At 37.9% G+C, this 24,797-nt stretch overlaps 3 protein-coding genes across 4 annotated transcripts in view; 1 reads left to right on the top strand and 2 right to left on the bottom strand.

Annotated features, from left to right (window-relative positions):
• The window catches only part of LOC140317824 (uncharacterized), a 98,064-nt gene extending 90,857 nt beyond the window's left edge, over nucleotides 1-7,207 (bottom strand). Inside the window, exons 1-6 of one of the 2 annotated variants that reach the window (XM_072395332.1) lie at nucleotides 7,156-7,207; nucleotides 6,683-7,024; nucleotides 6,256-6,579; nucleotides 4,954-5,076; nucleotides 4,488-4,549; nucleotides 3,311-3,503 (exon numbers count right to left, since the gene is read on the bottom strand). In XM_072395332.1, the coding sequence (XP_072251433.1) occupies nucleotides 3,378-3,503; nucleotides 4,488-4,549; nucleotides 4,954-5,076; nucleotides 6,256-6,579; nucleotides 6,683-7,024; nucleotides 7,156-7,198 (1,020 nt within the window). In that variant the 5' untranslated portion in view covers nucleotides 7,199-7,207 and the 3' untranslated portion in view covers nucleotides 3,311-3,377. Of the gene's footprint in view, nucleotides 1-3,310; nucleotides 3,504-4,487; nucleotides 4,550-4,953; nucleotides 5,077-6,255; nucleotides 6,580-6,682; nucleotides 7,025-7,155 lie in introns of those variants that run through there. The other variant, XM_072395331.1, reaches the window with a different exon arrangement.
• LOC140318510 (uncharacterized) lies at nucleotides 1,147-2,269 on the bottom strand. Its single transcript, XM_072396341.1, has 3 exons — nucleotides 1,882-2,269; nucleotides 1,666-1,788; nucleotides 1,147-1,364 (listed from the first exon to the last, which is right to left on the bottom strand). The coding sequence occupies exons 1-3, from the start codon at nucleotides 2,267-2,269 to the stop codon at nucleotides 1,261-1,263; spliced, it is 615 nt and encodes a 204-aa protein (XP_072252442.1). The 3' UTR covers nucleotides 1,147-1,260.
• A 7,973-nt stretch (nucleotides 7,208-15,180) lies between the features above and the next one.
• LOC140317767 (integrin alpha-6-like) lies at nucleotides 15,181-24,547 on the top strand. Its single transcript, XM_072395279.1, has 26 exons — nucleotides 15,181-15,234; nucleotides 15,849-15,973; nucleotides 16,052-16,173; nucleotides 16,967-17,046; nucleotides 17,135-17,405; nucleotides 17,852-17,989; nucleotides 18,151-18,364; nucleotides 18,935-19,131; nucleotides 19,365-19,453; nucleotides 19,557-19,684; nucleotides 20,230-20,319; nucleotides 20,407-20,471; nucleotides 20,782-20,921; nucleotides 21,111-21,248; nucleotides 21,418-21,539; nucleotides 21,661-21,817; nucleotides 21,916-21,999; nucleotides 22,073-22,152; nucleotides 22,249-22,323; nucleotides 22,536-22,638; nucleotides 22,745-22,921; nucleotides 23,009-23,110; nucleotides 23,260-23,370; nucleotides 23,518-23,622; nucleotides 23,749-23,874; nucleotides 24,266-24,547. The coding sequence occupies exons 1-26, from the start codon at nucleotides 15,181-15,183 to the stop codon at nucleotides 24,332-24,334; spliced, it is 3,162 nt and encodes a 1,053-aa protein (XP_072251380.1). The 3' UTR covers nucleotides 24,335-24,547.
• The last annotated feature ends 250 nt before the right edge of the window (nucleotides 24,548-24,797 follow it).

The raw sequence follows: 24,797 nt of genomic DNA on the forward strand, positions 1-24,797 counted from the left end.
GGTTTGTCAGTACTTTAGTTTTTCAGTCTGGTTTGTGGTTTTCTGACTCGTCCACATTTTTGGTTACAGTTTTTAATAAACTTTAAGTCATGTTTCCATCTACCTCCAGTGCATTTGGGTCCTCATCTCTCCTTCATCTACAAAGCATAACAGGTGTGGCAATCTAGGGGACCAAAGGCATCTATTTGGATATCACATAGTATATATTCAAAGCCACATTTGTATTTTTTTTGCTCTGTCCAAAGTGTATTGGCTACAATTTAGACTCTCATAATGTTGATTAATTTAAATGGAAAGATAACAAGTTGAAGATTGACACAATTTTATGGGTTCACAGTATTTTCAAAAAAAGTTTGGTGTTGAATAATCAGATAAAGTTTGTGCACAAATAATAAGACTAGAGTCTGATGGTTAGATTGATGCTACGTCAAGGTGGAAAGTAACATGAAGCATGACAGAAAGGCCCACAGTCCAGGTTTGGACATTCTGAAGTGTGCCATACTTCAGGGTACAAACGAACGTCTTCTTGGGTTATTTTGATATATCTTTTGGTATATCTCCTACTGCTTGTAGAGATGCTTGTTTTGAAAACGCTTCCTATGGGTCTTGTTTAACAGTTTAAACCACCAACCTGAAATAACTTGTGGTTTTCAGGTTACCTATTCAATGAAAAGTAATCAAATTGACCATCTACTAACTGACTAACATTCACTATCAGAAAAACATGCAGATGCATAGACTGGTAGCTCGCTCACTTTTTACTGTATTTATGTTTTAATTTACTATTTTTACTTGTGTTTTTAATGAGTCGTGAATTACTTGTAGTTACTGAAGACAGAAGTGCCCTCAGCACTGAAAAAGGGGGCACGAGGATTGGATTAAGGGAAAGAAATCATCAGACAATCTGTCAGGAATAAATTTCTCATCAGTCAGAGGGGCCAGGAGAGCAACCATAACAGAGAAAAGAGATGAAAGCCACATTTTAAGTGAAGCTTGGACTGATGCATCTGACTTTTGGGTTTTGGTGCACCGCCACAATTGGCAGTGCATCAAATCAGTATTAGGGTGGAGGTAAAAAGTTTATCTACATTTGAATAAATATGTATAATAAATAAATATATATAATATATAACATGTGAATGTTTCTTTCCCTCCAGAGAAATGCAACGCAGCGTAGTTCAGATCATGTCCACCTTCAGCCTGTGCAGATTAAATTTAATTTTAACTTCATATTGTTACATCCAGCTGAAAGTAAATATTTCAGTACAGCAGCAGATTAGGTGATTTCATATCATCCCTTACTAAATCATTTTCTGGTTGGCTCAAGTTGTCATGTCTTCCTTTTGAAGAGTTGTTTTCTCTCCCTAAAACATAATAAAGTGGGAGTGTCATGGATTCATTCTGACTGTTCAGGGAGGATTCAAAGCTGACTCAAAGTATCATTTAAAGTAGTCCATGATGGATTAAAGTTTAATGAAAGAAATAGTAAGTGGATTAAACAGTAACACAGAGACTCAAGTTGTGCTCATTAGTTTGTGATATGTCATACATCTACTCATATCCAACATTTTATTCCATGACATAGACAACGCTTTGTTCTACTTTATATACTAGGACTACCTTGATTAGAGATTTAAATAATTCAGTTCAGTGAACAACACTTACCTTGATATTTTCCACATGCTGCTCTTGGTGTTTTATAACAGATGAAAAAAACATTTACAATCACAGAAATGCCGAAGCAGATTGTTATGATCAGCAGCACTTTGAATTCAGAACTTGTTTTCTCTGGAAATCAAAGAAATACAGAGTACATATCATTTACTCTGAAAAAAAACTTACCAGACACTATATCATTGGAAGATTTAAAAAAAATCAAACCGGTTTCCAGTTTAGCTCCATTTCCAAAAAGTATCTCTCCACATGTGGCCACAGCACAGTAGTAAGTCCCAGCATCAGAGGAGCTGATGTTCTTAGAGAAGTGATACACACATCTCCTCTGAGTGTCAGCTCTCTTGTCACATTCATTGCGTCTGTTTCCATCAGAGTAGATGATGTGTGGATGAGATTTATTTGATGCAGCTCTGAACCAGAACACACTGAGATCTCCTGAACACGTCTTCTTCTCAGAGTCAGAGAGGACTGAACACTGCAGAGTCGCTGAGTCTCCTGGACCAGCTGGATCTGATACTGCCGGCTGCTGGACAACAATGTAGTTTGACGTCCTCTGAGTGTTTGCTGTATAAAATAGCAATATAAACCAAGACATGAATGTAACTTCTTTTACATAAAGTCAGACTAAGTCAGGTCAGGAGACTTAAAAGTTTTGTCAAATGAGATTGACAGTAAAACCAACATATGAGGAATAAAGCTAACATTTAAAATGAGGTTTTTGTGTCACTGCCTTTTCAACACAACACTTACTTAGTCTGGCAGGAATTGGCCTATAGAGATGGCTCTAAACTGGAATAAATGAATTAATAACATAATTACCTTTAAATGACAAATGAGTCCCACTCCAAGACTCATCACTTAAAGATCATATCTGTTTTTATTTGTCATTTTCTGTGTTTTCTTTTAATTCAGATATGCTAGTTTCAGTGAAAATAATTCAGCTTGATGAAACGGTCACCATTACATCAGTGTTATCCAACAAAGAGCCTTAATGACAGCCTATCCCAGCTGTCATCGGGCGAGAAGCAGGGTACATCCTAAACAGGTCGTGCACACTCGCACTACTCCTACGGATCATTTAGAGTCACCTATTAACCTGACATGCATGTTTTTCAGGGAGTGTTAAGAAGCCAGAGTACCCAGAGAGAACCCACGCATACACGGGAAGAACATGCAAACTACACACAGAAAGGCCCCAGCAGGGATTCAACCAGGAACCCTCCTGCTGTGGGACAACAGTGCTAACTGCCACACCAAAGTTCTTCAATATACATAACAGTATATAATTGTCATAAGAACAGTCTTTGTCTCAAGGGCCTCCTGAGTGTATGAGTGGTTTGCTTTGTTAGCTGGGTGGTGGAGTTTAGCTGCTACACAACACAACACTTGTTGGAAAACAGTGTCATAAAATAAGAGAGTCAATGTTCACCATAGAGACAAACACAACATAAAATATAGAGCATGTTTTATTTTATTTTATTTTTTTAATGCCTAATCAATATTTCATTCTGTTTTTTAATGGTTAGAGATCAATCTGACAATAATGAATGATAACAGTCATACATATGATCATTAAAGTAACATATATCCATATATTTCAACATATAGAAAATATATTACAAACAAGCGATCAAATATAAGTGCTTTTTATGCTTAACTGTCTCTGAGTTATCAATAATAACTTTACAGCAAAAAACTGTCCATCACTGATAGTTTCTCGTGTAAGAATAAGTACAGTCTTCAGGTAACTCCCTCTTATTCTTCCATCGTTTAGCTTTTCGTGCAGGGAAATCCAGTGCAACGTAGTTTAATCCAACATCTTCACCATCCTGTGAATGAATTAGGTTAGAGATCACTGTTGAAATATCACAAACCTTTTAATGATTTAAAATAGATAACAAATAAACTTTGGTCAGAGCCTTTATAGTGATGTAGTAAAAACACCCAATTGTACTCATGAAGTGCAAACTCCCCCTAGTCTCGGCTTCCTGGGAGCTGGGAGCTAGGAGCTACACGGAGCTATTGCTGTCACTGCAGTGCACCTCCTCTGCAGCTCACGAATTAAGTTAATAGAGATTTTCAGTTAAGTTTATGCACAATAAATCTGCAACAACTAATATGTTTTAAAAGAACATGTCATACATTTTGTGGTAACATAAGGAGAGAATTAAAGTAGGCTTTGTGGCAAGTTCGTACAGCGTTACAAAAGCCACATGTTTCTAAAAACATAACCACAGATGCTGCAGTGTTGTGAAGGAGTCACTAACATTTCAGACAAAAGAGGTAAGAGTTTAGAGATTGGTAAAGAAATAATTGTTGGTGGTAAACTCGCCAGTCCTCCAAATAAAAGGACAGATTATATTGTTGTTGTTAGTTCAAAAAAGCTGATGCTGCTATCAGACATCCTGTGTGCAATTCACTATTTTACCGTCTGTCTCTGCTTCATGTTAGATGAGCTTTAGGAGCTTCTCATGGTAAAGGCCAGTGAGCAATTTCCCCCTTCAGACTAATATAGAATGTGTGAAGTTGTTGCTTAACCACTCAGTTATCTCTCTCAACAGAGCAAAAGTCCCGTCATGTTCGCAGATTATCTGTTCAAGTTTTTGTTTCAAAACATCATCATCTTATTCTATCTTAAGGACTTTAATAGATAAATAAACTCTCACTTTTCTCTTACAAAATTGAATATTGCTTTGTGTTTCAGTCCTAGAAATCAGGATTCATTTTTATCACAGGTGGTATTTATCCAGTGTAAAATGGTTAGTACAATGAAAGTGAAGTTGTGCATTTGATAACATTTGGATTGCATTCACCAGATTGCCTAGTTGATCTCCAGCTGATCCGACCTGTTCAACATTGGAAGCTGTTGGATCTCCTGTTTATGAAAACCAAACATTAACAGCAATAAATTCAGTCACTACAGGAAAAAAGCTGTTGGATCTCCTGTTTATGAAAACCAAACATTAACAGCAATAAATTCAGTCACTACAGGAAAAATGGCCCTGAGTGACTCTGACATATATATATATATATATATATATATATATATATATATATATATATATATATATATATATACATAACTCTAAAAAAGTTTTTAGACTTTAACATTCCCCTAAAAGGTTTGCTGTAAATGTCCTGGCGCCTGATATGACAGAACACCTTCAGAGGTCTTCTGAATTCCATGCTTTGATTTAGACACAATGGGAACTTGCACAACGTTAAACAGGGACTTCAAATGTTGTTCCAAATCATGTTGCGTACATTTAATTAACCTACCTTTGCAATGTTCACAAACTGGCTTTTGCCTTCTTCTGATGAGAATCAGAAATGCAATGATATTCAAAAATGCACAGCAGGCCAACAGTGTCCCAAGCACGGTGACATGCGGGTATTCTTGTTCTGGAAACAGAAAATGTCCCAAACAGGTAATTACTGTATTGTCTCTTTCATCTCTTATAACAGTTTCCCACATCTCCAAAACTTACTGTGAGCTCACACAGATTAAGTCTCACACAGATTTCATTATCAGCATTTTATTCCTACGAAGACTCAGATATATTTATTTTTTCTTAAAAAGAAAAGAGCAGAAAGAAAAACATATCATATTTAGCACCACTGTCAAGTCAAAAGTTGGATTTTTTTCCCTAACTATAAAAAGCTTTGATACTGATTTTCCATGAGCCTCAGTGTGTTTCGCATTTAGTACAGGTAAATATTACCATGTCAGGTCAAGGTTTTGGAGACTCTTAACTAGACTCTGTAGTCTACACAATTCAGCTGTTTCCCTGCTTATATCATTCTTTACTGACTAAAGATTTTACAAAAGAATTATAAAATATAACATATCAATATGTCATATATTGAAGTGGTTCAGGTAACATCTAAAACAGCAGAGCTGCAGGTTTCCCTGAAAATTAATCCATCCATCCATTTTCCATACATGCTTAAGCCATTAGTCAGGTTGCGGGGGTGGTGGGGGGGGGGGGGGGGGGGTGGTGGGGGGAGTCAGAGTACCTAGAGAGAACATGCAAACTGCACACAGAAAGTCCCCAGCTAGGAGTTTAACCTGGAACCCTCTCATTGTGAGGCAACAGTGCAAACCACCACACCACCGTGCAGCCCTGAAATGAATCAAAACCTTAAATTCTGATTTATATTTTTGGCTGTACTTTGTATTATTTTCCCATTACATCATACTGCATTTTATTTAAGGTGCAAGTATAGGTGCTGCTCGTGCTTAAGTTGACAACATCATACAGCAAGAAAGATTGCCCAAGAGGGATGAATCACTGAGCGGCTACAGCCTTGATGACACTTACAGTACCGCAGGAAATAAGAAGAAAACTCATATGCAAAAGATCACAGAAAAATCAAAGAGAGGAAGAACAGGTAGAGGCAGCCAAAACCTGAAAAAGTACATTAACTCATATACCGTACCCTGTTAACTACACTGCTACAACAGCTTTAAACATTTCATGCAGATTTGATTAAATTAACTTTAGAGGACTGAATAAATAAAAAGCATATATATATACTGCACATATACATGTATATCAAATAAAAGACTCAAAAACATACTTATCTCCACTGGAGTTCCATCTCCAAATAGGATCTTTCCACATGTGACCACAGCACAGTAGTAGGTTCCAGTACTTGAGCGGTTCTCTATGATTTTGGACAGACGGGAGACACAGCTCCCTCCTGCTTGTTTATCACAGCTGAAATTGCCAGTATAAATTATGCCTGGATTGGATTCTGATCCAGCTCTGTACCAGAACACCTTGCGTTCACCTGGACATTTGGAGAGGAATGAGCAGTCCAGATTCACATAGTTTCCCTCTGGGACCTGCTTCTTTTCTGGAGCTTGTTTCACGTAGATAGTTTTCTGCTTATTTTCAGGATCTGAGTGATGCCCAAAAAGACAGAAACAAGAGTTAAATTTATTAGTTTTTTGGGGGAGGTATTGAAACAGATGTGCAAACAGAGCAAGATGATTCAACCTTACCATTCACAGCCAAATATGTGCTATTAATGAATCCCATTTTATATGCTGCTCCTGCCTGACAGAAGTATGATGCTTCATCCTCTTTGCTCACATTTCTTATGATGAGGGGATACGTGTTACCCAATTTTGTGGCATTGAATCTTGTATTGTTAAACTGTCCCTGAAGTTCTATTTTGTCAAAACTGCCCTGAGCAACAGTTTGGAACATGTATCCAAGATCCAACTTATACCAGTAAAACAACCCAGGTTTATCAAAGACCGTACATATCAGAGTCACATTGTCACCAAGCACAGCCTCCGTCAAAGAGATCTGATGAGGAACCTCAAGGGCTTGAATCACAGCTAAAGAAAATAGACAAATAATAATATATTTACAATATGACCAGACAAAATACTTCTCACAATGTAAAGTTATCTAAATTTCTTTTTCAGTTGTCTTCCTCTGACAGAACTCAGACAGGAACTGAACTCACCCAAAGTACTTAGAAGAATGAAAGCAGCCAGTCCTCCGATCATTGTGGTATATCACCCACACTGATGTGTTCCTACTTAAATGGAAGATTTTGTTGTTCAAAGTTTACAAAGTGGAAATCAAAGTGATTGGCTGAAACAAAAAGCTTCCTACATTTTTGCATAGAGGTGACCCATTTTCAATGAAAGCAACCATACAGCATTTTCTTTCCAACTTGTGTAAAGGTAAAGCAGAGTTTCATCATCCTAATTGCATGACTGAAATAAATCATATATATGTTTATATAAAGGAATATATAACCAAAAATATGTCATTTCTTTATGATATCTGGTTTGTGGCACAAATGGATCAGTAAAAGAATAAGAAAACATCCGATCCCAGAGATGTTTGCTTATATCATATTTTATTATCATAAATATGTGAGCAATACTTAATAAGAGTCACAAAATATTAAGATTAAGATCTGAAATTGCAATTTATGTTTTTGTTCGTCTTTTCAACAGGATTTGTACGGCTGATGGAAATCTTTAGAAATGCTTGAATTTAATGTGGTCTTTTCAAGGTATGAAAAGTGTGTTGCATTTGGTGCTAGAAACAGTAATTGCACTGCTTTAGTAAAAAAACTAGCACAGTAGAGACAGCCAGTATGGTGGAGGCAATATGTGGAGTCACAACCGACGTTGCCTCTCTGCCATCCCGACATTTTTACTCTTTTTGTTCAAGGAGAAAAAGAGCACTTGAACCAGCTCAGGTTACAATTTTCATAGTGCATTAATTTGATTAACCAGGGTGTCATTAATGCTTTGTGTTCAGTGCTTCTCAGTGAGCATAAGTCTATTTTGTAATGAAGGACTCTTATGTATGTATGTCTTATTTTCAATTAAGAATTTTTTTAATTGAAATGATTTGTCAGAAAGTCTTACATGTTAGACTAAACATAATCTGGGTTCTTTATTGTGCAATAATATCTGTTTTCCTCTGTTTTGATTATATATATAATATTTAATTTATCAGCCTAGCGAAATTGTGGATAATCTTGAAAATCTACCTTGAAAATACTTCAAAAGTGCTTAAATTTTATAATGAGACATTCTATAAGAGAAGAACCCTTGTCATGAGAAACCCATCATGTGAAACAACAGTATGTGGGACAAAGCAATCCTGCAAACTGTGATTGTGCCTTCATTTTTTTTCAGTAAAACTGATGACAGAGCTTGCAAAGATTGATGTAAAAGATATAGAAGCAAATCAAAGAGTTGCAGTTGCTGTCTCCTCTTTCTCTGGAAGTCTGAGTCTTCATTGTTGCAGTGGACTTGTTAGCATAAGGTTTGAGAACACTGAAAGCTAAATATGGATTTATTGCATTTATCTATTGTGTTTATTTAAGCACTATATTTGTATTTATTCTAACTGATTGCATTTAATTTCAATGAGAAATGGCAGCTGTTTTTACTTCACTATATCTATCAGGCTGCATTTAAGGTCAATTGCTTCTTTATTTGATAACTGACAGGGTCAGCTCTTTGCTAGTATTACCTTTAGCATTACTATTTTTAGTAATGGTCTAGATCCTGCTTTCACTACTGCTAAATGCAATCAGCTGTGATTTTGCTGAGAAAATACACTCTTTAATGTGAGTCTGCTCTGTTTTGCTTTGGTCATCTTTCAGTCCACGTGACAGAACTCATATACAATGAAAACATCATCACTGTTTGTTCAAGAAGACCAGAAAATCAACTTTGAGCTGTCAAGAGATCTTAAAAAGTCATCTCTTGGACAGGCACTAACTAACTGTCCGTGGCCGACAGTTAACCTTTTATTTTTACATTTTTACATACAGTCATCATCAACAGAAACCACAACAAAGGTGTAAAAAAGAGGTCACCAGAATGATGTTTTGATTGTCAGGAAAGACACTGGCTGCTGCAGCCTTTTTGCACCCATAATGTCATGAAAATCAGGTCTTAGACAGATTTGTGCCATGTATTTCATAACAGATCGCAAGCTACACAACATACATTTTCCACCGTTAAAAGGCCCTGCAAGAGAATCTGAACCCATTATATAGACTTGCACAAAAAGTTAACTGTCTCAGGACTTCTTTTGAAACAAATTTCAAAAACATTAAAATTAGATACTGATTATGGATAAATAATTCAATCAAACAAAAAAATCTGATAAAATTTGGCATCTGCAGACAAAACCACAAAGTAAACGTCTCTGTTTTTTTAATCTTTAGTTCTGTGTTGAGCATTTCATTAAAGCTGTTTTCTGAAGATCCTTGGTGTCATCGTCTCCTCCCTGATTAATATCCTCCTTTCTTTTCAGGCAGTTTGAGGTCTGTTGTTTCTTTGTAAGTTTGTTGTGGTGCTATATTTCTTTAATTTCTAGAAATGGATTTATGAATTAATGTGAGGTTGGTTTTCATTGCTTATTTAGGTGAGTCCATTACAGTCTCTCCAGGACTTTTCTGATATGGAATGTTAGAGCAACTGGTCTGAAGTCACTCAAGGCAGATGCATGAGATTCTTTAGGTACTGGAACAAGGCAGGATGTCTTCCACAGCACTGGAACTTTCTCCTGACTCAGGCTAAGGTTGAAGAGGTGCTGTAGAAGCCCACATAGCTGTTCTGCACAGATCTTCAAGATCCTCAGGCTCACACTATCTGGACCTGCAGCCTTGTTCCAGTTCATTCTCTCCAGTTGCCTCTTCATCTGACTACAGGAGACAGACAGGTTGAAGGGGGAGACTAGAGAAAGATCTCAGTGTCTCCTCATTTGGAGGAGATGTTGGTGAAGTTGTGTTAAGATCCATGACTGAGGCAATTGGCGATATTATGGAGATGTGACAAGGAGAATGTCAAATGCATTGAAAAGTCAGCTGAGATGAATGTTTGGGTTTCTCTCCTGGATCTGTTGCTTCTGCGACCCGACCTCAAATAAGCGGATGAAAATGGATGGACAAGGAGAATGTGGGTAGAGGTTGGGTGTGAGGCCTGTGTTGCTGGAGGCCAAGAAAGAGCATGCAAAGTGTCGATCTGAACTGAACTTATTAAATTACATGTTCAGGTCACTAGCTTTGCCCAGGCTTCCATTAGTATGATTATCTTTCACTTTAAAGTCCATCCATCCATCCATCCATTACCTACCGCTTTACCGGGGGTCGGGTCGCGGGGGCAGCAGTTTGAGCAGAGAAACCCAGACGTCTTTGTCCCCGGCCACTTCCTCCAGCTCTTCTGGGGGGACCCCAAGGCGTTCCCAGGCCAGCCAAGAGACATAGTCTCTCCAACATATCCTGGGTCTCCCCCAGGGTCTCCTCCCAGTGGGACATGCCCAGAACACCTCACCAGGAGGTGTCCAGGGAGAAGTCCAGATGCCCGAGCCACCTCATCTGGCTCCTTTCAATGCGGAGGAGCAACGGCTCTACCCCGAGCCCCTCCCGGATGACTGAGCTTCTCACCCTATCTCTAAGGGAGAGCCCAGACACCCTGCGGAGGAAGTCCAACTCAGCCGCTTGTATTCATAATCTCGTTTTTTCGGTCACTACCCACAACTCGTGACCATAGGTGAGGATGGGGACGTAGATTGACCAGTAAATAGAGAGCTTCGCCTTCTGGCTCAGCTCCTTCTTCACAGCGACACCGCAACACTGCGGACGCTGCACCGATCCGCCCGTCAATCTCACGTTCCATTCGTCCCTCACTCGTGAACAAGACCCTGACATACTTGAACTCCTCCACTTGGGGAAAGATCTCATTCCCGACCCAGAGAGAGCATTCCACCCTTTTCCGACTTTAAAATCTGTGATCTTTTTCATCCCTAGCCAGACATCTCTCGTGTTATTTTGCTGCTTGCTTTCCAGCTTTTCTCTTTTTTATCTTCTCCTCATTGCACTCTGTTGTCTTCTTTTTTAGCTGTTTTTGAACATTCCTCAATGACTCTGTCCCCTCCCTGAAGGATTTCTTTTTGATGCTCAGTGATAGAAAAAATCTTATCCTTTATGCCCACATAATCATTTCTACTTCTGTGCAACTGCTTATGTTACAAATATGTACCAATGCATGAGATAATAGCTGCACTCTTGTCACCTCTGACAGAGTTTGACTAGAGGTTTCCTTCTATGTAGCTTATTGTTAGCTTTGATGTTAGCTGTAATGTTATATCCTCATTTGTAAGTCGCTTTGGATAAAAGCATCTGCTAAATGCATAAACATAAACACTTGGAAAGGTCACCACGGTCTGCTATCAGAGGGGAATGTCCCACAGCCTCGGCATTATCAGCACCACTGTTTGCTCACAGAAGGACAGAAGGGAATGTCTCATGACTTGCATAAGCAAAAGTGAAAGCCTCTGTCAACCTGCAGCCCATTTGAACCGGAGCATTTTAGAATTATTCCAAAATAAAAAAAGCTCTGTGTTACATGACCTTATATTCTGAAAATAAATTGTATTTATCCCTGACTTTAATTTTGTAAGCTATTATTTTGATATGACCATTATGAATCTTTTATATCTACACTCACTAAAAATGACCGCCGTAGGAACAACTCATAAGCTGTGTCACATTTTGTTTGGATATAAACATGTACAAATAGAATCAATCCTTTTCCCCCAGAAGAAGATCAAGTTTGACTTTGTTTAAGACTTCGTTTGAAATATAGTCAGAATTGAACACAGATGTGATACCAGTTCTCTCTCTTTTCTAAAAGCCCATCAGGTAGCCAAGTGTGTGCTTTGATGATAAAAGGTCGCTGTATGCACGCTTGTACGTGGGTCTTACCACTTCAGAGCAAGCAGGTCATATTGTCATCTACGGAAATCAGAGAGTTGATACACTGCCTGCATTTTACACGTTGCAAGGAGATTGTACTTTACATGGTACACAGATTGTACAATGTCTTTTTTTTCTGCGGAGATGAAAATAACTCCCTCGATTTATTGAAATGTTTTCGTTGGGCTATTGTTGATTTGCTACGGAAACAAAAAAATGTGATTACAAGATCAAAGTGTTAACTATGTTCAGGAATTTCAAATTACACCTGATCTGTTGCATGTCTGCAATAATCAGCAATTTAGATAAATATAAAAATGCTTAAGTAAGCACTTGCATAGGGGTACGTAGACCTGAGTAATAGTGAACCAGCAGACCAGACTTGGTTAGAGTGTATTGGCAGCAATCAAAAGGCCGATGAAAGCTGCATAATATCTTATCCTGCACAGCTATTGAATTATTCAGTCAGTCAGTGTGTGTGTGTGTGTGTGTGTATGTGTGTGTGCGCGCGCGCGTGTGTGTGTGTGTGTGTGTGTGTGTGTGTGTGTGTGTGTGTGCGTGCGTGTGCGTGTGTGGGTGTGCGTGGGTGTGTGTGTGTCTGAACATTTCTACGGGGGGGTTATGGAAACTGGTTTTAGTAATGCAAACTATTACTATTTACACAGACTGCCTCAAACTGAGTTCTGAAGTGTCTTTCAACTGCATGGATTCAGTACCAATAAGAACAAAAGAGCTGCATTTATTGGTGCATTAGAATACCCTAAATACCCTGCTTATGGAGAAAGATTTTCTCTTTAGACATTCTTACAAAACCAGCTCACATGCAAAACTGAACAATTGTTTGTTTGAGTCAACAAAGGACACTTTTTTTTCTACTCTCATTTCAAAGCACTGGGGTATTGTACATTAGTGTCAGTGAAACGAGAAGCAAAGCCACATGTGGCTGCTGAGCAGCGAGATGCAGGCTGTGGCTGGCCATTTCTCAGCTTCTGACAAACCACCAATCGTGTTTACTTAGAATAAATGCATCGGTGGGTGTCAACAGGATATGTAGCTTGGAGTGCACAAGAAGTCTTCATCGGCTAAATTTAGCAGAAACGGTCTCAACCTCCCAGAAACCTTCTTTTAGTAACAAACCTATGTACAAAATAATCTTTTTTCAACCACTTACCACCCACACAACCACAGTTACTTTAAATGGTCATTGATATATCATCTTGCATATGAAACATTTTAATCATTTTGATCATTTAATTTTATTCAAATTAAACAGAGTTCTGAATTGGAAGTCAGATTACATCTTAATGTCAGCATCAAGCACCAAATGTTTGATTTGTTGGTGGCTGAGTAGATAGGAAAGTTACAAGAGCAACAATAGCAACCTGGTTAAAGGTTTGACCAACAATATAACCAACTATATTGTCTGTTGGCTGCTGTTTGGCGTCCTAAAGAAACTGATTTTAACATAAAACCAAGTTTTACTTGGCTGAGTCAAGGGAAGTTTGTTTCCAGCCCATTACACCCTAACAAACAGATGCAAGACCAAGGACTAAGCAGCACTTTCTTCTCCCTAAAAATCTTCAAATGAAAAGAAGCACATCTGTGATTACTGCAATGGAAATGCTGATTGCACAAATGTAATTTGTTAAATCAATCTAGTCAATCGTTCTACACTGCTGTTTTTAAAATATCTTAAATCCTACTTGTATACCTCTTCCCTTGCAGTAAAAGGCTGTTAGAAGTGTTAGCCCCTGGCCTGAAACTAGAACTTGACATGAGAGAGAAAAATACCCCCTTCAGGTTCACACCTCAGTTTGACCACACAACCACACTGTGTTGAATTTTCCATGCATCGGTCTTTTTCGTCACACTGTGTGAGTCATGTGCATGCAAAACATCAACTGAAGCATCTCACATGCATTCATTTTTTATATATATGTATAATTTTCCATTTCACTAACTTTAAATTATTTTTTCCCAAACAGTCTTATCGGAGGTCAAAACTTGAAGCCTCTTACCTCATGTCAGTTCCTGGTGGTTTTTTGTTTTTTTTCTTAAAGATACATTAAGCAGATGGTAATTTGCAGAAAATGTGTCCTAAGTCAGAGCTTCTCGTTTCCCTCAAGCTTGACTCTTGACACACTAAACATGTAAAGATAACACACCTGTTTTATATGTTAAGGTCAGTTGTTTAAGTGGATTTAGAATAATTTGTGATGTTTGTGCTTGATGTAACTTTTTATGTCATTGTTGCAGAGCTGAAATACAGTCATAACATCACAACTATCAAAACGGCTAAAAATAAAATTGATGAATAATAGTAATGATAATTTTGTTAGCCACTGTCTATCAAAGACGTGTCAGCTGCTGTCAAAGCCAAACGTGTTGACTCAGTATGATGACACTCTGATGCCATCTGGTGATGCTGTTAATTCTATTTCACCCTGCCTGTTGTTATGCTCGGTTGTATTTGAGTAAAACTGCTACTGCTGCAAAACGTGTTGAAAACATGAACTCATCTCTTTTTTCACATTTTCTGTCACTGGGTTACAGTTTTCTCTATTCTAAAGGTCAGTTCATCTCAGGGACTTTTTTATGAAAGCTCTTTTAATTTTTTCTGTGACCATTTATTTCCACATTCTGTTGTGGTCCAGAGTCATTAATATACACATTATTTTACACAACAGCAAAGCAAAAGTTTTTTTTAATTGTTTGTTATGTATCAAAAATAGAGTCTGTTATCAGAATATCATTGTAATAACATACTGTATGTGATAATCTAAACACATGATTGTAAAATATATAAAACTATAAAACTGTTTACATCTTCTTTTCCTTCTGTCTCGGTTTGAATAATAATGTCTCAGGAAACCATTCAACTGCCTCAAATAATTTTTAATTGGCATGATATCAATACATGCGTTGGGAGGAGCAGGGAATTTGATGAGTTAATATGGTTGGCTAAAGTCATAAAGCTGACAACACGTGTTTTTGTCTTTATGTTCTAAAATGACTAACTTTGAGGAAACTTTAACGTTAATCATTTCTAAACAGAATAAGGATCCATTTAGACTTGGTTGCAGATTGATGCAAATTGTTGCTATTTTAGTTTGTATTCAGAGGACCGCTTTCCAATGGATTGACATCTACAGAAAGACATAATCACAAAAGAAACTGTTGAAGATTTGTCCACAGACAGCCTCACACTCAACCCCTCCTTCTCTGCTGTACTTCAGCTCAGTAGAGGGTGCTGTCATGCAAACACATGTTACTAACCACAACAATTACACTCTGGCTATTCACACTGAGGTACAGTGGATTCTTGCTGTTTGCTTTAGAAACATTAGGAGGAGCCAAATGAGTCAGATATTTTTCACTGTTTTTGATTTTTATTTTTCATGCTTATTAAATAGAAAAACATGTAATTCAAGTACCACATGTACTTTGATGGCTCATCGGAAACAAATGTACTTTTAAAAGGTTCTCATTTGTGAATACAAAGAGCGTTGCAGAACAATGTGTCTTTAGTGTTTTAATGCTTTAGTGTGAAATGGAAATATGTGATCATAATTAACTCTGAACACACTCCCAACAGAGACTTTTTCTCAGAGAGCGTGTCTCACATTCAACTTTCTTCAAAACAGAAACTGGTTAATATTAACTAAGATTATGGACCATAAAGTTTAAGGGTGGAGCTTTGTTACTGTGAAGATAAATTTCTTGCTGCCACACCTTGCTTGTCTGTGTCCACAGTGAGCCAGTAAGCACCTGCTAAGGCCAATCCCTTTTCTGTGAGGGTATACACTTCCTCTGTGCTCTCCGAGAGCACGGCATTACAATGTGCAGATAATTCAGCTCTAAAGTACAGAATTATGGCAAAGCAATGGCACATGGTGAATCTATGGATTTTTTGGTATTGTCAGATCCTTAATATTGCGGCTTTCAACCTGGACACTCAGAATGTACTGCAGAAAAAAGGAGATCCAGGCTCTCTGTTTGGATTTTCTGTTGCCTTCCACCAGCAGTTGAACCCTGCCAGAAAGAACCTGTGAGTGAAAGCAGAAACTACTTGATTAAGTTGGAAATGAATCAATTCTTTCTCTTAAAGCTTGGTGTTTTCCATCAGATTGCTCGTTGGAGCGCCACGTGCAAAACACCAGAATCAAGTGAATGTTACAGGAGTGGTTTACTGGTGTGATTTGTCTACAACAACTGAGCGCTGTCAGCCCATTGAATTTGACAACAAAGGTTTGTTTACCTGTTTTACCTGAAGTTGTAGAAGGCATGCATATTTATAATATAATTTATGTATAAGTATATTTCTCTTCTACATTTCTTATATTCTTTGATTAAGTGTTTTTTTTACAAAAAATAACATTTAAAAAGACTGCAGAATGTTTTGCATGCACTCAGATTCTTTGACTCTTCATATATAGTCCACTCGATTTCATTATCAAATCACACAAATCTCATTCTCAGACGGTGGGCTCTCTGTGTAAACTAAGATGTGTTGTGAGTGTAAACTCGCAGTACAAACCTTACAAGTCCAAAGTTAAAGTTACATTTGAAGCAAAGCTGTGTGAACTGCATCTGTGCAACAAAAAAAGAATATGAGGACAAAGAAATGTCCAGCAATTAATTTAGGGAAGTTGCCCATACTTTGCTAAATGAAGTAAGTGTGTGTTGGCAGAAGACTTGTGATTGTGTTAGCACCTATCTGCTAACATGTATGGAAGATGTTCTCAAAGTAGAAGCCACTTGGACTAGAAAGTAGAACGTACATGTCTGTAGCATCCACAGCTCTTCGTGTTTTCATCCATAAGTGAGTGTGATTTAGGATTTTGGAAGGACCACATCTAAACTGCTAATAATGTTGGATATAGTAACATCAAGTCACTGCTGAATGAATATTCTATGCATATTTTGCTGATAAACTTTGGATAAGGAGAATTTAAAAACTGCTCACTTTGCCTTAACATAAAGTTACTGTACTGATCTTACTGCAAGAACTTACAGTAACATTGCAGCTAAACTTTTCCAGATTTCCTTGATAGTAAAGGCATACACAACCAGTGGATGGGAGTTAGAGTCACCAGTCAAGGTCCTGGTAAAAATGTAATGGTAAGGATATTACACAAGCTTCTTATAAAAAAGAAAAAGAAAAAAAAAATTTAGACCATTTGAATAAGTAAGTTTTTCTTTTTTTTAGACATGTGCTCATCGATATCAGCAGTGGAGCCCGAGCCCAAGCCTTTATGTCCCCCGGCTGATGACAGGTCAATGCTATCTGTTAGGAGATGACTTCAAGGTCGGGGAGGAAGAGAGGAGTTGGCGGAGGGTAGTTTGTGATAACGAACACCTAATCAAACGGCAAAAGAACCATGAGTGGTTTGCATACTGCCAACAGGGTCACGGAGCATCTTTTGCCAAGGATAACAGATCGTTGTTATTTGGAGCGCCAGGAGCTTATCATTGGAAAGGTACAATAAAACCGTGCATCCTAAACGTAAACATGGGGTATGCTGGTTAATGAGAAGTGATATGGAAAAAAGCTTTAAAAATCTTTCTCTGCATTTTAGATAAACATGGAAATTTCAGGGTTTTTAAATATATAAATGGTTGTTTGCAGAATGGATTTATTGCTGTGTTTTTCTCTTATAATGACTTGCCAACTTGAAAATATAGCCCATCAGCAGTCTTATTCTTTCAAATATTGATGTTACACAATAGTTGTAGGGTTTCTAAAGTTTGATTTGCTTTTTTACAAGCAGCAATACTTTTTTAATATGCTTACCCTCATTAAGTCATTTTGGCTATCACTAAAATTTATATATTTAACTATGGAATTATTTTCTATATATTCTATGTCCCAAAATGTTGGATCACGTTAAAATAATTCTATTTTCTCCTGTAATGCTTCTTAAAGGAATTGTACGGATGGAGCTCTTGGATAATCTGGACGTCTTGGATAATCTGGACGTTTTTGGTGATGCTCCTCGTGAAACTGGGGACATAGACCAGTTTAACCAGAAACTCATTCCTCTCCAGAAAAACAGCTACCTGGGTCAGTTTCCTGGATGGTCAGAGCCAGTTTCTGCAGACACTTGTATCTAAACCTTGTCTAAAACATTTAATGAAAGTTTATATACAAATATGTGATGATGGCTAAAACTACAGTTGTTACAAAGGGGAACTTTATGGTCAAGCAGCTTCTTATGTCTCCAGGATTCTCTATTGACTCTGGAATGGCCCTAATCAAGAAGGGTGAGCTAACGATTGTATCAGGAGCACCCCGAGGAGGTTACAGCGGCCAGGTGGCATTCCTTGAGGCAGACCCTGAGGCAAAGAGAAATTTGTCAGTCAAGCTGGTTCTCTCAGGGCCGGGCCTGGCCTCTTCTTTTGGCTATGATGTGGCAGTGGTGGATCTAAATAGTGATGGGTAAATTTTAGATTTGCTTTTTGCATGCCTTAGCAGGTTCATTTGATCAGTCTTTGAGTCCTGTCCATCACTGTGAAGCCATTATTTGAGTTCTAGAATGATGTTCTTGCTTAACAGATCCTTTCTCAGTGATTTTTCATCGTCATGACCATAATTAAAGAAAATATGTTTTCTTTTGAGGTTCAAAGTAAAAAAATTAATTGCCAAATGTTCGTAAAAGTTCCAGCAGATATTATTCTTATTCAAACATTTATGAAGTTGTTTACCACCCATGAAGCATAACAATTTCCCTTGCTGTTGATAACCAGAAATGTCTAAATTTACATAGCAGAGGATATTTATTTTGGACACTTCATGAATTTTGTTCAAACACAATATACTATACAATATCCAGTTTGCAGTTTATGTCACAACCTTCAACTCGACTGCACCCGACTGCAACCCTGCGGAAGCAATGCTGTGAAGGTGTTGATATCGGGCATGCTTGGCAAGCTTGCAGAGGATTTTGTTTATTGTATTAATTATGAGCTTGTTGTGTTACCATCTGTTGTGAACATTTGGTCTGTGCAGGTGGGAGGACCTTGCTGTCGGAGCGCCTGAGTTCTTTGTGAAAGACGATGTGATTGGAGGAGCAGTCTTTATCTATATTAACAACAACGGGAAATATTGGGAGAAGATCATTCCAATTCCTCTTCATGGACATAAAGACTCCATGTTTGGTCTTGCAGTTGAAAATATTGGAGACATCAATCAAGATGGTTACGGAGGTTGTAATACTTAAATGTCAACTGTTACATGTTTTGAGTTGGGTTAACAGAGGCTGAGTCACACAACTGACTCGTGTAGTAAAATGTTGTGTACATGTAAGTGAGAAAGTTAAAGAAATTTTTTAGGTCAGTATTTTTGTCTGCGGTTAGAACCTAATTCAAACTTTCCTTGCTTCAATACAAAGTAAACTTGAGTCTTTGTCTCTGATTTTAGTTTTCATTTTTACTGACAGATATTGCCGTGGGAGCACCATATGATGGATCTGGTCGGGTATATATTTACTGCGGCTCGTTGGATGGTATCAACAGAAAAGCAGCACAAGTGAGTTATTCTCGTTAAGTGTGTAAATGAAACACTTTAGAACTCTGGTTTGAAATATTCGGACTTCATAAAAAGGCAGAGAAATAACGTTCTCCTCCTTTAGGTACTCTCACCAGGATTGAAGACAGTGAATCTTTTTGGATATTCTCTAACTGGTAACCTGGACGTGGATGACAATCAGTACCCCGATCTGGCTGTTGGATCCCTCTCAGACTCGGTCTTTGTTTTCAGGTAATATTATAAGATCAATATAATCACTTCAAGTTAAATATATATTCCTGTGTGGTTTCTTTAAGTGTTCTTTTTGCAAACCAGCAGATGGAGTTTATTTGGTAAACATTGACCAAAACTAAAAAGCAAGGAAGATTCATTAGAGTTCAGTTTAACTTTTTTCATTTCTATTCAGATTAAATGATGGTCCCTCATGATCACTATCTTTTTCATAGTTTGATTCATTAACCCTTTTATGTTTATGCATTTGGCAGATGCTTTTATCCAAAGTGACTTACAGGTAGTGTAAGGGGGTCTTGCCTAAGGACCCCTACTGGAGGTAGTACCTTTCATGCAGGGGATTTGAACCCAGGTCTCCCACACGAAAGGTGGCAAACATACCACTACACCTTCCCAGTCACCCATTGACCTTTGACCTCGTTCACCTTTTGAGACATAAATTATTACACTTATTACGTATACATTTTTATGTACAATGCCCTTGTTATTCATTCTGTTTAGCAGTTTAACTTTCACAAACCACTAAATGTTTTTGTTTTGAACAGAGCACGGCCAGTTGTGAGTGTCAGAGCCTCTCTTAAGATGACACCAAATCAAGTAGACATCATGAAGGAACGGTGTGATGAACAGACGTGGTGAGATGCTGAAATGCACAAATTGTAAAGGGATCTTTTTGTGACTTACTGAATTTTAATCCAACCTATCTTTGCACAAACCTCCAGTTTTTTTGAAGCTCAGGCATGCTTTACATACACAGCCCATCCAGCGTCGTTTAACGCTAAACTGAGTGAGTTTCCTTACTGTTTCTTTGCTTTTTTTCACACTAAACTTAATTTTCTTTTCTTAAAGGCCATTTAACATTTTCAGGAAATAAAGTACATTTTTGGATATCCCATTGATATTACTGATGGTTGCCCAGTGATTTTAAAAGATGTTGCTTCAGTAGTGGCACCAACAGAAGCAGTGAGAACTTACATAAGTTGCTGTACGTTATGTAGCACAGGGGATGAGTTTCATATTATCAATAGCGTATTAAGTGTAATCAGCAGAACTGAATAAGTCCGTAGTGTTTGTGATGTCATATATGTACTTCACAGAGTTCAACTACACTTTTGAGGCTGATTCTGACAGGAGAAACTCTAGGCCCAGAATCGACTTTCTGGGTTCTTCTCATGGAAAACTGAAGCTGCTTGAACAAGGGAGACAAATCTGTACAAACACTAAGCTCCAACTTCAGGTACTATATCACGATATTAGTGGACATACTGTACAAACATCTTCAAGGCCAAGCAGCAACGGTTGGAGCTGGTTGTTTGCCATTTGATGAATTATTTACAGAAAGCCTGCTCAGAAAACAGCATTTTTTTACACCAGTTTGAGCCCAAATACTCGTCAGTTTCACGCTTAACCAGCTGTTCTGTTCCAGCGGAACTTCAACGACAGGCTGCACAGTATCCCCGTTGCTGTGACTGTGTCTCTGTTGAGCTCCAGCGAGACAACCAGGGCGAGTCCAGATGTTACTCCTGTCCTCGACCTTTACCAGCAGAAGACCACTGTGTCAGAGGTGTGGCTCTGTGTGTGTTCGGTTTCAGTCAGAATTTCTCAACCTTCAAGATTAGTGGGTGCTGTTGTAAGAGCTGTATAAATCATTCTCTGTGAAAACTTGTTTGTGTGACAGAAGTTTGAAAAGTAAACTAACAGCATCTGCTTTTCTCTATTTTTTTCTTCAACAGATTGTTCTAATAAATGATGGATGTGGCAGCGACAACATCTGCCAAAGTAACCTGCAGTTACAGCACAAATTCTGCTCCAAAAAGACACAAAATGGTCAAGAGGTTTTTGCATCACTGGTCAGGTAAACCGAACTATCTAAACAGTAATAAAGTCTTGTTTTGGAACTCCTAACAGTCAAAGCAAAACACATAAAACCTTCTACCCAAACCACTCACTCATCTGGGGTGGTATCACATCTTTAGAGAGGACGGTGTTGCAGTCATCACTCCTTCTGGTGAAGACATAGCGTTGGAGATCACTGTGACTAATAGAAACGGGGATGACGCACATCAGAGTCACTCAGTCATTATGCTCCCAGATTCATTGCGCTATTTGGCTATTGTCCACAGTGGGGCAGCAGTGAGTACAGACAAAAACTACTGTGAAAGCACAACAGTTTGGTTTAGTTTTGTTACTGTAGAACATCATTGTTTTTATGTGTGTGCTTGAATCCAAAGGACGCTCAAGTAAGTTGTACAGCCAATGACAACGGAACACTAATAGACTGCGAGCTTGGAAACCCACTCAAAAGAGATGCTGAGGTGAGAAGCACTGCTCAGTTTATTCCATGTGTTTTTCACCATTTATGCTAAATGGTTATTTTGTTCCCTTCAGGTTACATTTTATATCATACTCACAACTTTTGGCATCTCACTGAGTACAAAAGACTTAAACATCACCTTGCAACTTGAAACGTACGTAGGTTGATCAACACGGAAACTGGCACTGGTTATTGGATCATTGGACTGTATATATATGAATCAACGTGTTATTTTATTCCTGTGTTATAGGACAAGTGAACAGATCATACAGCCAGTTGAGGTACTGGCCAAAGTTGTTTTTGAGCTGGAATTGCAAGTAAATGGGTGGGTACTGCCTAATTTTTTTGTTGTTCTTCTTCTTCTTTTATTCTGCAGATATCGTTCACTGTTTTCTTGTCACTTTAACACTGATAACACAAGTATTTTTAAAAAAAACTATGCATCAAGATTTTCAGGATAGTTCATTAAAATAATCCTGAATGCTCACGGACATTGATAGAAATGATTATAAATCATATTCTGTTGTTCTTCGTCAGGCACGTCAGGCCTTCTCAAGTCTCACTTGGTGAAAACCTGAAGGGTGAAAGTGCCATAAAAACAGTGGATGAAATAGGACCGTCAGTTCAATATGAATTCAGGGTAAGGAAACATTTGCTGGTTTTTATTATCATTTTACTCTAAAACGCATTTGAATGCTTGAATATATTTTGTTCACACATCCAGTCCATCTTTTTTCTTTAAACAGATAACAAATTTAGGCAAACCCCTGAAGTCTTTTGCATATGCATCACTAAACATTTATTGGCCAAAGGAGAATTCTCTAGGAAAATGGCTCCTGTACTTGACTCATGTAAGCACTAAAGGTGTCCAGTCTGTCCCCTGTTCACCTGTGAATGAGGTCAACCCACTCACACATGTAAAGGTATATATAACTCCACCTTTTTTGTAATTCCTTACAATTTCACCCATATTATAATAAAGTTCTAACCTGATAATGTATGATATTAAGGGTTGGAATGCTCCCTCAAGGAAAAGACGTGAAGCTGAACTTGAAGCTCTTTCTACCGATGAATTTACATTTCTTTCAACAAGAAGAAAATACAAAACTTTGGTAAGAAATTGTTATTAGGCTGATAAATCTATTCATAGCACAATGCTGAAGAGATTTTATGTGAGTTCACCTATTGTTCGTGTACTTACCGTACCTATAAAGTATAATCTGTCAGTATCTTATCTCAGGCCTGTTGTTCTCCCCTCTAGACGTGCTCAGATGGACTCAGGTGTGTGGAGATACACTGCCCCCTGCTGGGCCTGGATAGTGCAGCAGTGGTGGTTCTGCATTCACACCTCTGGAATGCAACTTTGGCAGAGGTGCTTCACTTGTACCATTTGGATATATGTGTGTGTGTGTGTTCCTTCTGAAACTGTAATAAAACAAAAAAATTAATTTACTGGATGTTTAAGGTTTTAAGTTTAACCATTAACCACTGAATCATGATATTTTTTCACCCCTTTTAGGATTACAGCTCTTTAAATTACCTTAAAATTATTGTGGATGCTACTCTGAGTCTAACTTACTCTTTAGATAATATTGGACTTAAACCAGAAAAGCTCCGGACTCAGGCAAGATTTTCTTTTTTCCATATTATTATCCTTTTGGTTTGGACATTGATTTAAACATCTGCAACCTACAATCTGAAATTATCACTGTGACTTTTGAGTCTGTACATATGATTTCATGTTTCACAGGTGAAGCTGACAGTGTTCCTTGAAAGAAAGGCTGACCTATTAATCAAAGTGACATGGTGGATAGTCTTCCTCACAGTTATTGCATTACTGCTGTTCTTGGTGTTTTTTGGCTTCATATTGTGGAAGGTAACTGAAAATCAAATAAATCTGAAACTGAGTTTAAGCCACTGATTATAAAAATTACAAATGGGGTAATTTGTCAGTGCTTCCAATTCAAACCCTGTTCAAATCAAAATGTTTGTTTCTTGCAACTCAGCAGTAATTAAAAAATTTTGAAACGGTTATTGACAGATAAGATGCACATTATTGAGTGTAGCTGGAGTACAGAATTCTACTAGTACTGAAGTTCGACACATATGCAGTTGAAGCTTTCATATGTATTGAATGTTGACTCTTTTCTTTTCAACATCTGTCAATATTTTCCATCAATTACTTTACTTTCTATCCAGGTTTTTGCATGCATTTTCTTTGTGTGTGTGTGTTTAACCGAGTCTGTTTTATCTTTTTCTTTTGTTAGCAGGGAGGTATCCGCTGCCTGGATCATAACAAGAAGCCATTAAAAAAGTCAACTCCCCTTAAAGACTAAGTGGAGCGATGAGGTTTGACATGCATGTCATGAATTGGTGATGGTGTGCCCTCAACTATCCTCAGAACCTCTGTCTTTCTTTCCATGTATCTGGTGTTTTCTACTTGTAAATACACTAATGTACTGTACTTTAAAAGGGCAGTATGTGGGATTCAGTGTGTGGTGAAGTAGCAGATGGCAACCAACTGAATACCCAGACTGAATATGTGAGGGTAAAAAAGGAAGAAAAAATAAGTACAGGAAACCAATCAGAATAAAACTAGAAAACTGGGATGAAACAGTAAAATGTCATAACATTCCTCAAATAAAAAAGATTTGAAAGTTTCAGCTTAACATTTATGGCTATCTGGTGGCTGTCAATATAGTGGCTTGTGAGTAGAATCGCATGAAAATAAGAATTGCTGTGTTTTCATTTCCGTGAAAAGGCCAGCTTGTCTTCAGACTGTGAGACGTCCAATTCTTC

The sequence above is a fragment of the Leuresthes tenuis genome, unplaced genomic scaffold (genome assembly GCF_036924035.1).
Source record: "Leuresthes tenuis unplaced genomic scaffold, fLeuTen1.0.hap1 SCAF_11, whole genome shotgun sequence".
Classification (NCBI taxonomy): Eukaryota; Metazoa; Chordata; class Actinopteri; order Atheriniformes; family Atherinopsidae; genus Leuresthes; species Leuresthes tenuis.

Bases quoted from the DNA above. Each gene is read 5' to 3' on its own strand.
- LOC140318510 (XM_072396341.1), bottom strand. From the start codon at position 2,269: ATGTCTTGGTTTATATTGCTATTTTATACAGCAAACACTCAGAGGACG. The intron at 1,789-1,881 runs GTTTGATTTTTT...TTTGATTTCCAG, and splicing joins TGGAGCTAAACTGGAAACCG to AGAAAACAAGTTCTGAATTC. The intron at 1,365-1,665 runs GTAAGTGTTGTT...ATTATGTTTTAG, and splicing joins AGCATGTGGAAAATATCAAG to GGAGAGAAAACAACTCTTCA.
- LOC140317767 (XM_072395279.1), top strand. From the start codon at position 15,181: ATGCAAACACATGTTACTAACCACAACAATTACACTCTGGCTATTCAC. The intron at 21,818-21,915 runs GTGAGTACAGAC...TTGAATCCAAAG, and splicing joins TTGTCCACAGTGGGGCAGCA to GACGCTCAAGTAAGTTGTAC. The intron at 23,875-24,265 runs GTAACTGAAAAT...TTCTTTTGTTAG, and splicing joins TTGGCTTCATATTGTGGAAG to CAGGGAGGTATCCGCTGCCT.